This window comes from Panthera onca, chromosome A1 (genome assembly GCF_046562875.1).
Source record: "Panthera onca isolate mPanOnc1 chromosome A1, mPanOnc1 haplotype 2, whole genome shotgun sequence".
NCBI lineage: Eukaryota > Metazoa > Chordata > Mammalia > Carnivora > Felidae > Panthera > Panthera onca.
In genome coordinates, this window is record NC_138339.1 from 33470705 (window position 1) to 33486214 (window position 15510).

Genomic DNA, 15510 nt, shown 5'->3' on the forward strand with positions numbered 1-15510 from the left:
TAGAGAAGAAATTTAAAAATATATGGAAACAAATGAAAATGAAAATAGAAGAATCTAAACACTTTGGGATGCAGTGAAGGCAGTCCTGAGAGGAAAATACATTACAATCCAGGCCTATCTCAAGAAACAAGAAAAATCCCAAATACAAAATCTAACAGCACACCTAAAGGAAATAGAAGCAGAACAGCAAAGACGCTCCAAACCCAGCAGAAGAAGAGAAATAATAAATATCAGAGCAGAAATAAACAATATAGAATCTAAAAAAACTGTAGAGCAGATCAATGAAACCAAGAGTTGTTTTTTTTAAAAAATAAACAAAATTGATAAACCTCTTATAAGACTGCTCAAAAAAAAAAAAAAAAAGAGGACCCAAATAGATAAAATCATGAATGAAAATGGAATTATTACAACCAATCCCTCAGAAATACAAGCAATGATCAGGGAATACTATGAAAAACTATACGCCAACAAATTGGACAACCTGAAAGAAATGACATATTCTTAAGCACCCACACACTTCCAAAACTCAAACAGGAAGAAATAGAAAATTTGAACAGACCCACAGCGAAGACATTGAATCAGTTATCAAAAATCTCCCAACAAATAAGAGTCCAGGACCGGATGGCTTCCCTGGGGAATTCTACCAGACATTTAAAGCAAAGATAATACCTATACTTCTCAAGCTGTTCCAAAAAATAGAAAGGGAAGGAAAACTTCCAGATTCATTCTATGAAGCCAGCATTACTTTGATTCCCAAACCAGACAGAGACAGAGCAAAAAAAAGAGAACTACAGGCCAATATCCCTGATGAATATGGATGCAAAAATTCTCAACGAGATACTAGCAAATCGAATTCAACAGAATATAAAAAGAATTATTCACCATGATCAAGTGGGATTCATTCCTGAGCTGCAGGGCTGGTTCAATATTCACAAATCAATGTGATACATCACATTAATAAAAGAAAAGATAAGAACCATATGATCCTGTCAATCGATGCAGAAAAAGCATCTGACAAAATTCAGCATCCTTTCTTAATAAAAACCCTTGAGAAAGTCGGGATAGAAGGAACATACTTAAACATCATAAAAGCCATTTATGAAAAGCCCACAGCTAACATCATCTTCAATGGGGAAAAACTGAGAGCTTTCCCCCTGAGATCAGGAACACGACAGGGATGTCCACCCTCACTGCTGTTGTTTAACATAGTGTTGGAAGTTCTAGCATCAGCAATCAGACAACAAAAGGAAATCAAAGGCATCATAATTGGCAAAGATGAAGTCAAGTTTTCACTTTTTGCAGATGACATGATACTATACATGGAAAACCTGATAGACTCCACCAAAAGTCTGCTAGAACTGATACATGAATTCAGCAAAGTCGCAGGATACAAAATCAATGTACAGAAATCAGTTGCATTCTTATACACTAACAATGAAGCAACAGAAAGACAAATAAAGAAACTGATTCACAACTGCACCAAGAATCATAAAATACCTAGGAATAAAACTAACCAAAGATGTAAAAGTTTTCTGTATGCTGAAAACTATAGAAAGCTTATGAAGGAAATTGAAGAAGATACAAAGAAATGGAAAAACAGGGGCGCCTGGGTGGCTCAGTCGGTTGAGCATCCGACCTTAGCTCAGGTCATGATCTCACGGTCCGTGAGTTCGAGCCCCATGTTGGGCTCTGTGCTGACAGCTCAGAGCCTGGAGGCTGTTTCGGATTCTGTGTCTCCCCCTCTCTCTGACACTCCCCTGTTCATGCTCTGTCTCTTTCTGTCTCAAAAATAAATAAACGTTCAAAAAATTAAAAAAAAAAAAAGAAATGGAAAAACATTCCGTGCTCATGGATTGGAAGAATAAATACTGCTAAAATGTCAATACTACCCAAAGCAATCTACACATTCAATGCAATCCCAATCAAAATTGCACCAGCATTCTTCTCAAAGCTAGAACAAGCAATCCTAAAATTCATATGGAACCACAAAAGGCCCCGAATAGCCAAAGTAATTTTGAAGAAGAAGACCAAAGCAGGAGGTATCACAATCCCAGATTTCAAGCTATATTACAAAGCTGTAATCATCAAGCCAGCATGGTACTGGCACAAAACAGACACATAGACCAATGGAATAGAATAGAGACTCCAGAATTGGACCCGCAAAAGTATGGCCAACTAATCTTTGAGAAAGCAGGAAAGAATGTCCAATGGAAAAAAGACAGTCTTTTTAACAAATGGTGCTGGGAGATCTGGATAGCAACATGCAGAAGAATGAAACTAGACCACTTTCTTACACTATTCAGAAAAATAAACTTAAAATGGATGAAGGACCTGAATGTGAGACAGGAAACCATCAAAACCCTAGAGGAGAAAGCAGGAAAAAACATCTCTGACCTCAGCCACAGCAATTTCTTACTCAACACATCTCCAGAGGCAAGGGAAACAAAAGCAAAAATGAACTACTGGGACCTCATCAAAATAAAAAGCTTCTGCACAGCAAAGGAAACCATCAGCAAAACTAAAAGGCAACCGACAGAATAGGAGAAGATAATTTGCAAATGACATATCAGATAAAGGGTTAGTACTCAAAATCTATAAAGAACTGATCAAACTCAACACCCAAAAAACAAATAATCCAGTGAAGAAATGGGCAAAAGACATGAATAGACAGTTCAAAGTAGACATCCAGATGGCCAACCAACACATGAAAAAAAGTGAAACATGAAAAAGTGACACATGAAAAAAGCTTAACATCATTCATCATCAGGGAAATACGAATCAAAACCACAATGAGATACCACCTTACACCTATAACATTAACAACTCAGGCAACAACAGATGTTGGCAAGGATGCAGAGAAAGAGGATCTCTTTTGCATTGTTGGTGGCAATGCAAGCTGGTGCAGCCACTCTGGAAAACAGTACGGAGGTTCCTCAAAAAACTAAATATAGAACTACCCTATGACCCAGCAATTGCACTACTAGGTATCTATCCAAGGGATACAGGTGTGCTGTTTTGAAGGGACACATGCACCCCAATGTTTATAGAAGCACTATCAACATAGCCAAAGTATGAAAAGAGCCCAAATGTCCATCAATGAATGAATGGATAAAGAAGATGTGGTATACATATACAATGGAGAATTACTCAGCAATCAAAAAGAATGAAATCTTGCCATTTGCAACTACATGGATGGAACTGGAGGGTATGAGGCTAAGTGAAATTAGTCAGTCAGAGAAAGACAAAAATCATGACTTCACTCATATGAGGACTTTAAGACACAGAACAGATGAACACAAGGGAAGGGAAGCAAAAATAACAGGGAGGGGGACAAAACAGAAGAGACTCATAAATATGGAAAACAAACTGAGAGGTACTGGAGGGGTTGTGGAAGGGGGGATGGGCTAAATGGGTAAGAGGCACTAAGGAATCTACTCCTGAAATCATTGTTGCACTATATGCTAACTAATTTGGATGTAAATTTTTAAAAATAAAAAATTAAATTAAAAAAAAAAAAAAACAGAAGACATCCAGATGGCCAACAGGCACATGAAAAGATGCTCAATGTCACTCCTCATCAGGAAAATACAAATCAAAACCACACTCAGATACCACCTCACACCAGTCAGGGTGGCTAAAATGAACAAATCGGGAGACTATAGATGCTGGAGAGGATGTGGAGAAACGGGAACCCTCTTGCCCTGTTGGTGGGAATGCAAACTGGTGCAGCCGCTCTGGAAAACAGTGTGGAGGTTCCTCAAAAAATTAAAAATAGATCTACCCTATGACCCAGCAATAGCACTGTTAGGAATTTACCCAAGGGATACAGGAGTGCTGATTCATAGGGGCACTTGTACCCCAATGTACTTTCAACAATAGCCAAATTATGGAAAGAGCCTAAATGTCCATCAACTGACGAATGGATAAAGAAGATGTGGTTTATATATACAATGGAATACTACTTGGCAATGAGAAAGAATGAAATCTGGCCATTTGTAGCAATGTGGATGGAACTGGAGAGTGTTATGCTAAGTGAAATAAGTCAGGCAGAGAAAGACAGATACCATATGTTTTCACTCTTATGTGGATCCTGAGAAACTCAACAGAAGACCAGCAGGGAGGAGACGGGGGAAAAAAAGTTACAGAGAGGGAAGGATGCAAACCATAAGAGACTCTTAAACACTGAAAATAAACTGAGGGTTGATGGGGGGTTGGGGGAGTGGGTGATGGGCATTGAGGAGGGCACCTGTTGGGATGAGCAACAGGTGTTGTATGGAAACCAATTTGACAATAAATTTCATATTAAAAAAATTTTTTAATAAAAAATAAAAATAAAAAAACTTCCACATGCAAGAAAGTAATTGAGCAATTAATAGAGTGAAAAGGCTACCTCTGAAATGGGAGAAAATATTTTCAAACAATATATCAATAAGGGATTAATTTCTAAAATATATAATTAACCCCTACAACCAAATAGCAAAATACCAAATAACTTTAAAAATGGCAAAAGACTTGAATAGACAGTTCTCCAAAAAAAGACATAAAAATAGCCAACAGGTATATGAAAAGATGTTCAACATCAGTAATCATCACGGAAATTAAAATCAAAACTGCAATGAGATATCACTTCATACCTGATAGGAAGGTCATTATCAAAGACAACAACAGAAAATAAATGTTGGTGAAAATGTGGAGAATTGGAACCCTTGTTTACTACTGATGGGACTGTAAAATGATACAGGTGCTATGGAAAACAATATGGCAGATCCTCAAAAAAAATAAAAACAGAACTACTATAAGACCCAGCAATTCCATAAAGACCCAAAATAAATTTGGGTATTTATCAAAAAAAAAACTGAAATAAGGATATTAAAGAGATACTAGAATTCCCATGTTCCTTGTACCATTATTCACAACAGCCAAGATGTAGAAACAACCCTACTGTCCATCAATGGATGAACAAATATAATGTAGAATATACATATAATGGAATATTACTCAGCCATAAAAAATGAAGGAAATACTGTCATATGCTGAATGAAACCTGAGGACATTATGGTAAGTGAAATAAACCAGATACAGAAGACAAATACTACATTCAAATGGCATCAAGTAGTCAAACCCATCAAAGCAAAAGTAGAATGGTGGTTGCCAGGGGTGGTGGAGGGAGGAAGTGGGGAGTTGTTATTTGATGGATATAAAACTTCAGTCATGCAAGATGAAAAAGTTCTAGAGATATACTACACACCACTATATTTATAACTAATAATACTATACACTTAAAAACAGGGTTAATCTCATGTTGTGTGTTTTTTACCACAATTTTTTTAAGTGCCATAAGAAGCCAAAGGAAGAACATGTCTAAGAAAGGATGTGGGGTCAAACACATCAAATGATTTTGAAAGATCAAATAAGATGATATAGAATTAACCATTAGCTTTGGCAAAATACAGATCACTGACAAACGTGATAAAAACAATTTTAGTGCCAGTGGTAGGGAAATAATGAGATTAGCATGGAATAAAGAGAGAAAAGGAAGAAACTTCAAGACAGAGGAGTTGTTTTTACAAATATCAGAGAGAAATAGTACAGTGGAGAGAGAGGCTGGTATGGAGCCAGAGGGCTTTTTTTTTTTAAGAGGAGCAATAATAACATATGTTTGTATACTGACTGGAGTGATCCAGTAGAGGTAGAGAAAAATAATGACACAGGAGAGAGAGGGGATGAATTTGGGAGTAAACTCTGAGGAGATTTAAGTGGATGGGATCCAGACCACAAGTAGAGAAGGTGGACTTAGGGAGGAACATATCCAGGGCTTTCTCTTACATAAAGAAAAAGCAGAATGTGTAGAAACCAGTGCAGGTAGGTTGCTGGGCTAATGATGGGAAACTGAGGAAGTTCTTCTCTGTACGTATATTGTGTGTGTGTGTGCGTGTGTGTGTGTGTGTGTGTGTGTGTGTAAAACATAAGATGAGGTCCTAAGTTTAGAGTGAGGTGGGAAGGAGCAAGTTGATTTGAGGAGCAAGAAGAAATATGAAATTATCATCTTAGAGAACAGGGAAACTAATTTACTGGGGATGTACAATAAGATACACGGTCAGAAATTTCTAGTGAGTTGAGGCATCCAGGCTATGTAATTTTTCCACCAGTAATGTTTAGCCACTGAAGTTTTCTGGGATTTAAATAAGTTTAAAAAAAAATAGAGGTTAATGAAGTTGAAGCTTTTCCAGGTAAGCAGATAGAAAGAGTGAGATAAGAGAAATAAGGACATTTTCAAGACTGGGACTCTAATGCTGGACCCAAGGAATTTGAACAGATACAAGGAGAAATAAGGACCTGAGGGTGTGATCAAGACTAAACAAAACAGTTCTTTAGCCTTCCCTTCTAGCAACTTTCAAGTCAGTATCTTCACATCCCCCTGACCACCTACCCCAACCCCCAAACACCGCCTCTCCCCTACCCTTTCCTGGGAGAAAAGCTCAGGGCAAGACATGGCAGGAGTATGTTTAGAGCTAACTCTACAAAAAACAGCCCTGGACTTCCTCCTCCTCCTCTCCCTCCCCTTGCCCCTCCTCCTTCCACAGTGCAATGTGGCCTGAGACATGCATTGAGATAAGTTCCCATTTGCCCATTAGGACACCTTCAAGCACATCTTCCTCTTTGCCACCCAAGAAGCCAGAGGGGACCTCCAGGAAAGCCTAGCAGGCAACTAAGATTACCCATTCATCTTAGTCCACTTTTCTTCATGAAGTAAATTCTCCAAGTAGATCAAGGAACACAACTATCATTTATAATGTTGACTAAGGATAAACATGGCTGCTTCGTAAAAATTAATTCACAGGAAGAATTCTATGTGAAACATAGTATTGGCTGGCATTTAAGATAGAGTGGTAACAGAGTTGTCCATTCCCAGGGTCTGTGATGAAAGATAGGAACATAACAAGAGCACATCTAACAAATCAATGTGCCATCTGCTTCAGTACCTGGCCTCCGGAGGTGACTAATCCTGGCTGCTTCTCAAGAATGTTTAACCATCTCCTCCTGCCCCTCTTCCTGACCCATCTTCCTCTCTTAATAGAGCATAATAAAAACATATGGCTCTGTAGAAAGCTTCTGGCAGCAGAATTCCATGTGAACCATGGTAAATTTCTCTCTCACTTTTTCCTGCCTTCTGGAATATATGATTTAGGCATTTTTCTGGCCCCCAATCTTCTAAGATGGATCCTAACCCCACCCAGAGAAGGAGAAATAAGAGAATATATAAACTTCTTGAAACTATCAAGTCCCATGATTGTATCCAGAAGTTCCTTGAGTGCTCATCAAGATGACATGTTCTCCGGTTTCCCCAAACTAATGCTTTTAGGTAAGAGGCAGCTTCATTGGTCGTAATAGGTAAAAATTTCTATATTAACAGAGCTGACTCCTTTGATCAACAATAAAACATGTGTATACATATCTATGTATGCATGAGATTTAAACTTTTAAGGCTCAGAGTACATCAATTACTCTACTCTTCTGCTTTCAAACAACGGCAGTGTCAGCAGTTACCTTAGGTATGTCAGTTTATTTGGCTCTATTTACATTGTTCCAGGCTGCTCACCAAAAACAATATAGACCCCAGCTGCATTCCTACTCTGGACCCGTCCGGAGGAAGGATTAATTAGGTAGCACCCACCAGAGGTCTACTTACAGGGCAGAGGGAAAAGACAAGCTTCTTGGAAAAATAGTTAAAGTCGATTACCACTATATGTGTGTACACACACACGTGCGCATGGAGAGTGGGCTAAAATTGAGAATAATTCACAGTAAGGAACAAAGTCTATCCTACATATTATCTTCTATTTTATAAACTCATACCTGAGTTCTAGGGTGAGGGGGCAACAACAAAAGAATCAATATAGATTCAGAAAGCTCTTTTGCTGACATCCCTGCTAGGCAAAAATATTAAAAGTTTCTGTCAATGTTGGCATTCGTAGCTCAAGCAGTGATGGCAGACCAGGTCAGAAGTTGGCATCAGCAGCTTCCACAATAGGGAAACCAGTTCTGGGAGCCTCTGACCACAGTGGAATCCAGGGCCTTTTTGACACACTAACATCCTCCACGTTGGGTCTCTGCAGACATAGCTCTGGCCGTGGCGGGATTGTCAGCAGCAGTGGTATTGTGGGTATAAAAATTGTGGAAGCACAGGTCCTGTAGATGTCCAATCAGCAAAAGTGACAACTCCTTAAAGTGTCCTCAAAACAGGAAAGAAGAAAAATGGCGGATACCACGTATGTGGTAGCCCCCAAAATCAGCTTAAAAAGCATACTTAAGAATTTTACCAGAGATTTCTAGAACTATGTGGAAGTCCGTTAAAGAGGTGTCTGGGAAGTATCAAAACAGACAATTTCCCCATGATTCTGATTTTACTTTGGGAGTGGCAGGGTTTAGGAAACCCTACCTTCTGTGTCCCTGGGTCTTCTTTTGTTAGTCTCCCCCGTGAATATTCCCTATGTTACTGCTGATATATGACACTCAGCAGTCATATTCCTCTTCTTTGTAATTCACTCTCTATTTGGATTGGGTAGGGTTGGCACCAAATATGAGAAAATAAACTCTAAGTAAAGATATGAGAAATTTGCATAAGGGTAAAGTGTGTAAGCCTTAACCTGTAAACATTGTGTTATTCATTGAAGCAATTTGAGGATTCTTAAAAATTTTAACTGTTTTAGAACACATATTATGTTCAATAACCAAAATTCAAGTAAGTGAATTATAACCATATTTATATATCTATTCCATGTCAACCATGCTTCAAACAAATGAGGCATGGTTTGCAAAATAAACAAGATCAATCATCTCCTTTTTTTAAGTTTATTTATTTTGAGAGAGCACACGCTGGGAGGGGCAGAGAGAAGGAGAGAGAGAATCTCAAGCAGGCTTCACACCATCAGCACAGAGCCCAATGTGGAGCTCGAACTCAAAAACCGTGAGATCAAGAGTCAGACACTTAACCGACTGTGCCACCCAGGCACCCCTCAATCATTTCCTTTTTAATAAAACATCAATTTATTGTTCACCTATGGTTTTGATGGCTTTCTGATGCTGATAATTTAACACATTTTGCATTCATGATACCACGATTACTCAAGAGCAACACTGAAAAGTTCTAGCTTATAGATAAATTGAATGAATCTGTAACCTATAAATACAACAATAGTAGCTGAGCCTGTAACGTAACGAAGAATGACACCAATGGACAACGAACCAACACAGGGTTGTTTCCTAAATTGTCATTAGTGACCACAAGCATCACCAGATAGGATGATTTTAAGTGCTGTTGATGGCTGATAGCAGTACTTTAAGGAAATGAGGGGAAAGGTTTTACATTTATCACAGCGACCTAATTTGAACACTTAGGTAGCAATTAAGTCACATTTATGTTCAAGGTGCATGAGGAACTATAATATCAGCTTATCAGTATGTTCCCAACCTGGGCCATTAGCCTGGAGTCAAATACCCATATTCTGGCTCTAAGCCTGATTGTAAATTGGAACGCTCATAAATAGACTGCATAGTCCAATAGAAAGAGCTTACTCAAAAATGTATATTTAAATTTGGCTCTGCCACTTACATAAAGGATCTCTTTAAAGCTACCCTAAAGCAGTGTTTTTCAAACTTTAAATGTGTATATAACAAGACCTGGGGAGGGGAGCACCTGGGTGGCTCAGTTGGTTAAGTGTCCAACTTCGGCTCAAGTCATGATCTCACAGTTTGTGGGTTGGAGCTCCGCGACAGGGCTCTGTGCTGACAGCTTGGAGCCTGGAGCCTGCTTCAGATTCTGTGTCTCCCTCTCTCTCTGCTCCTCCCCCGCTGTGCGCTCTCTCACGCGCTCTCTCTCAAAAATAAATAAACATAAAAAAAAAAAAAAAAAACAAGACGTGGGGATCACATAAAATGCTCATTGTAATTAAACTGGTCTGAGGGGTGGAGTCTGAGCTCCATTTCTACAAGCTCCCCTATTCCTTCCCTGCTTCCTGGACCAACTTTGAGTGGCAAAGCCTTGGAGGTTTACTGATAGAACATGTAGAAAACATGTGTGTACATGAGAAAGCATTTTGTAAAATGGCATCAGGATCACTTTATATTAAAAGTTGGTGATTCAGTTCAACTCATCAAGAAAAGTCCTAGAATAAATTATGTTCCAGATATTTAATTTTTCATTTTTAGCAAAATCAAAAACAAAACTGGGAATTGGAAAGGCAACACAAGAAAGATATTCATCCTAAACAATTTTGTTGCTTTTGTTTGCTTTCCAGGATTAATCTCAGTGTCACCACCCTGACTAAAATTATAGGGAAAAAAATTTGCTTTTTAAAAGAAATTTGTACAATTAGACCCAATCCTAGATATGTCCTGTAGATGGTCTCATCCCAATCAAAACAGAAATAGTAAGTTACAAGGAAAAGGAAAAAGACAGCTGGCTCCAGAAATACTGGCAACAAGAAGAGATCGTTGTAGGGAAAGACATTAAAAACTAATAAAAGCAGACACAAGAACACAGAAATCAGGACCATATAAACATCTAATTTCTCTAAGTAAAACTGCTCTTTTTCATTGCCATTGGCATTTTCTGGAAGAAATGAACAAAATCAACAGCATGATTATTGATTTCCAAAGTATTTCTGTGTTCCTTATCGAAAGTTTAAGCGTTGGTTTAAACCCTGACCTGTGTACACAGAGGGCAGGAGAGACCAAAGAAAGAAGCAGGCCCCCCCCCCCCCCCAGCCTGGTAGGTGGCAAGTTTAGTAAAGCAAGAGAACCTACATACAAGGCTTGTCTTCAGTGGCCTCAAGAAGAGTACATCTTTGCACCCACCCACCAGAATCTTAGAGGCCTTACCCAGATTCGGTCACGTGTACTGCCAGATGGTCTCGATAACAACTTACTCTCTTAAGGCAGCATCCTTGAAAAGGGCTCCAGGTGTGGAAAATACATTCCAAGGATAGGGGTGGGGTAAGGAGCCTCTGATTGTGGGGTCCATCTTGAGGTCTCCACTTCTCCATGAACTCCTCCAATGCCAAGGAAACATACATCCTCTCTGAATTCCAATACCACATATTTTAGCCCATCTTTCATTGTCACTTGGTCAGTTTGCTTCATTATGTGAAGAAGATTTTCACCACATATCAGAAAACGCACAGCCGATCCCTCCCATGGAATAATAAAACCCTGCCCGATGTTTCAAATTTTGGACAGAATGACTACCTATCATAGACCCAGATCACTAACACTTTACCCAGATCAAGCAACAGCTTGCTTGCTCCAATGATGGATCTCTTTACCATGGTTCTGGAGGCACCATGATTATAGAGTTAGAACTCTACTGTAATGATGCCAGAAATTCATCAGACTCGCTCTCACCTGAATTTTATAGTCTGTCTTTCTGTTTGCATCTCTGTCGATCCTCTCTCACCTGCCCATAGTGAGAGGAAGTATCATTCATAACCCAAAATGCCAGGATATTGTTTAAAGAAACATGTATGAATGAAAATTTAGTTTGGTGTCATCAGAGCCTGGAAGAAATGACGAATGAGACTAAAATCTGAGTAACTGTCAACGTATTCTGACAGTACCATTCTTTTGAAAAGTAGACTAGAAGTAAAAACTACTAATACTAACTTAATTCCTTAGGCCAGTCAATACCAAATCATGACGCCATTTAAATGCAAAACAGCCAGTAAGCGATTTGGTTCTGAAAGCATTAAAGACGCAGACAGGAGAGAAATGTTTAGAGATGCCAGAACTGCACTCATGGTGGGGAATATCACGCACCTTGAAAGAAAGAATATTGTTCTTTGCACTAGCCCTGAATAATCTGGGTCAGCTGCCCCAAGAGGGTAGTCTCATTATCAAGCAGCTCTTCACTCTCTGGTTGCTTCACCTAAGAAAACCTGAACTTAGTGGATGACCGAGCAGGCGTTCCCTTCCACAGAAACACTTGTATGGTGCATCAGGAGTGGTTTTAAATGGTGGAGATAATTACTTAATTCAAGCTGCAGCAACTGGCCAAGTAAACATGTAGCAGCCAGGAAGCTATTAGCATGATTTTAAGGCAATTATTCCATTAGTGTTTAATAGTCTCCAATTAGTCTTCTGTATCAAAGTTTGAATGTCTTTTTTCCTCCAAAAATTCTCACAGTTGAGCAATGCAGAAAAGTACCAAACCCATTTTTACACCTAGATTTATATATATGGATCTACCAAACCTACTTTACAAAATCCTGGGGAAATTCAGGGGTGTGGATTTGGCAAAACATTTTTTTCCTCAGAAGTATTGGGGGTGAGAATGGGATGCTTTGCAGGGGATTCGCTTTGAGTATAATATTAAGAAGGGCTGGGAAAGCAGTGAAAATTCCCACTGTGTCCAATGCCACAGCCCCTCTAGTACTATATTCAAAATGGGTCTCATGTGAAGCCTCCCAGTCTCACCCCCAATGCCTCTACTGGAAGACAAGCAGAATATCAAAGTCTCTGACCTCAGGTTTTCACTTTGACTCATGGGAAGAAAAGGAAAATTGCCCTGTATCCTGCTAAAGCCTCGTTCCTTGTCCCCTCACCCTGGTTAGTAGTTCTTGCCACTGAGTCATCCCGATACAAATCCCAATGCGTTTCCCTATTAAAAGTCTTAGGAGACTTTCCCCAAGGACCACTTTAGGGGCCAGATCATTTATCTGATGGTACATCATTTGCCTTCACTGAGCTGCATCTATGAAATGGAGTTAATAGAAACAGTGTGCTTCATGAGGTTTGGGGAAGGATTATGTGATCTGGTGTAAATACTATGGCTTTGAAAGGTGAAGAATTAGAGAAATGTAATATAGATTCTGACATAGTATCATACCATCCCTCAGAACTAGCAATGTGAACTTAGGCTTTTAAACCCCCTGCATATCTGGTGAGTCATCTATCAGAAGGCTGGCATCAGAGTCCTTGCCTTTATTACTTTCTATGTGTACAGAAATGCTCAGGTGAGATCATATGAAAGCAACCGTCTACAAGCCAAATAAAAAGCAAGAAAAGATAGGAACGCCTGTGGAAGTGAGAGTGAAATTTTGCCAACAAAGTTGTGCACTTTCTATCGTCTCCTTCAAAAGAGCAATCTGGAGGCTCACCCGGGTCTCAGGGTAAGTGCAAGGTGGAGAAGCTGGGTTGTTCTTTTCCTCGGAGATACCTGGGCTCTTGGGAAGCAACCTCTTGAAGAAGGGCAAAAGGAGACAAACCCTTCCTTCAGGGGTTGGCCCTCAGAATGCAACCTGTGCCTGTCCTAGGAGCCAAACATCCACTTGACTAACGACCACTGATTTGAGTTACTGATCAATTCCAGCGCTGCTGGCTAGATACAGCCTGTTGGGATTTTTCAAAAGAACCCTTTTCTCTTGTTTTTTTCTCCTTTCCTCTTTATTATGTCTTCCTCCAGTGGCTGAGAGGGGGCGCTGGATGGGGCAGGTCAAGAGGAGATAGACCAGAAGGGTGAACTTGATAACCAGGCTGAGCTCTGGGCTAGGGATGAACTACCTTTGGGTAAATTGTCCTTTAGCCGGGTCCTGGAGGGATCAGACATCTGCACCCGCAGCCCAAGTGAAGAGTCAAATTGGTAACCAAGTATGGCCGTGGCCCCAGCTCTCACCGTAGTAGTCCGCCCTGAAATGTCCCTCTCTCTTGCACACCTGAGCTAGGGGCTACTGAGCGCTCCCGCCCCAGAAAGCTGCCTAGTTCTCTGGTCTAAACCGCGCGCGCCATGCTGAAGACTCTGGATCCCTCGCGTCTCTTCCTCGCTTTGCCGGACTTCCTTCTAGGCTGTCTGGACGCTCGCACTGTCCGCTTTTTCCCCTTTGGTTGACCAGTTCATCGCACCTTCGGCCGCCGCTCACGCAGGTTTCCCTGCTGGGCTTCTGTCCCAAGCAACAGACGCTCGGTCCGCAAGGGTTTGCTTTCCTGACCCGGGCGCTACACGACGCTAACAGCACTCGGAACGCAATCCAGACGGTGACCACGCGGCCAAGCCCGCCGGGTCCACGCAAACCGGGAAGCGGCGCCCCTCCGCCCCTCGCTCCCTTCAGCTCCCCGTCAAGGGCAGTGGTCACGCCGCCGCGGGTCCCCGAACTTTCATCGCTCTTCGGGAAGCGCTTTGTCTCTTTAAAGGAGACTGGGGACGAATATTAATGGTTCGGGTAGGTTCTAACCGAGAAATCTACCAAATCCGCTCGACTCCGTGACAGGGATGGAGTCGGAGGTCCACGAGCCGGAGCCGAGCCCTCGGACGCCAGCTCGCGCTCCCCGCGCACTGTCACCCCGCAGACCCAGAAATCGCCCCCGCCCCCCCCCACCCCGAGTCTAGGAGGAAAACCGTGGGAGGGGGCACGAGGAGGACCCTAGGGCCGAGGCTTCCCCCTGCCCCAGTCCTCTCGCACAGCCTGCCTGCTTCCACAGCCCAGTGCAACAGCAGTCACCTTGACTCGCCGCGCCACGGTCCCCAGAGGTTTGCAAAACGCCAGGAGGCCCGAGGCTCTCAGCGCGCGCTCGCCTGGCCGGAGACCCACCCCTGGGGACGAGCTCCTCTCCCTCGGGCAGCGTGGCAAGTTACCACTCCGTGGCAGATCATGCAGGGCGGGGCGGGTGGAGCGCCCCGTCGGCAGCCTCTGCGCGCCTACCTGGGATGGCTAAATTGGTGAGGGGGATGCTGTGGATGCTGTCCGGCAGAGTTGCCATCCAGTCGGCGAATTTCAGCTCGCTCTTCCCCTGAGACGAGGCCATCGTGCCGGTCGGCGTGCCGCGCGCTGGTCCCCACACTCCCGGGCAGGCTGGCAGGCTGCTGCCGCTAATCCAGTGTTTGCTCCGGCCCCGCTAGAGTTTACACTCCGCTCTGCGCCACACCCACAGGATGGCGCAGACACATGCTAATTTTAATAATTATTCAAAACACCCCGTGCTCCCCTAGTGCCTCCGCCAGACTCCGCCGGAGCTTTTGTTCCTGACGTCCGTGCTCGGCTTTCTGCTCTCTCCCCTCCCTCCCCGCCTCCCTCCTCCCGTCTTATCCCTCCTATGCGTCTCTGCCTTTTCTCGCCATTCTGCAGCTTTCCTTGGCTTCTTTGTAACTTGGTTCACCCAGCTGCTTTGTCCAGGGTCTTGCTCGGCCCTTTGATGTGACTTCCTGGTCCAGTCTGGACGAAAGACAGTCCGGTGGTTGAAGCTAAAATCCTAGTGGACTTGGGATGCTATCGCCTCCTGGGGAGCAGACTCGCCTACTGGCTCTCAGGACTTTCCATTCTTACCAAAGAGCTTTCCTTTTTTATAAGCTACAACAGGTTGTGCCTCTTCTCAGCCGGAGCCCACAGCCCTGCGTATAACAAAATGGTGGTCTTTAATCACCATTTGCCTAATTTGGGGAATGGTTGGCAATTGTGCTGTAGGCAAAGAGCAGTAAATTCCAGGTGGTTCCTACTTAATTCCTGATACCCTGTTCCAGAC

General features: G+C 42.1%; 1 protein-coding gene across 4 annotated transcripts in view; it reads right to left on the bottom strand.

Moving 5' to 3' along the window:
* Positions 1-15060, bottom strand: part of PLCXD3 (phosphatidylinositol specific phospholipase C X domain containing 3) — a 175763-nt gene extending 160703 nt beyond the window's left edge. For 3 of the 4 annotated variants that reach the window (XR_009610693.3, XM_060634509.3, XM_060634510.3), the window contains exon 1: positions 14694-15059. Coding sequence is in view for 3 of the 4 variants with exons in the window: in XM_060634509.3 (XP_060490492.1) it covers positions 14694-14796 (103 nt within the window). In the remaining variant the exon portion in view is untranslated. Of the gene's footprint in view, positions 1-14693 lie in introns of all 4 variants that reach the window. The other variant, XM_060634511.2, reaches the window with a different exon arrangement.
* Between the last annotated feature and the right edge of the window lie 450 nt (positions 15061-15510).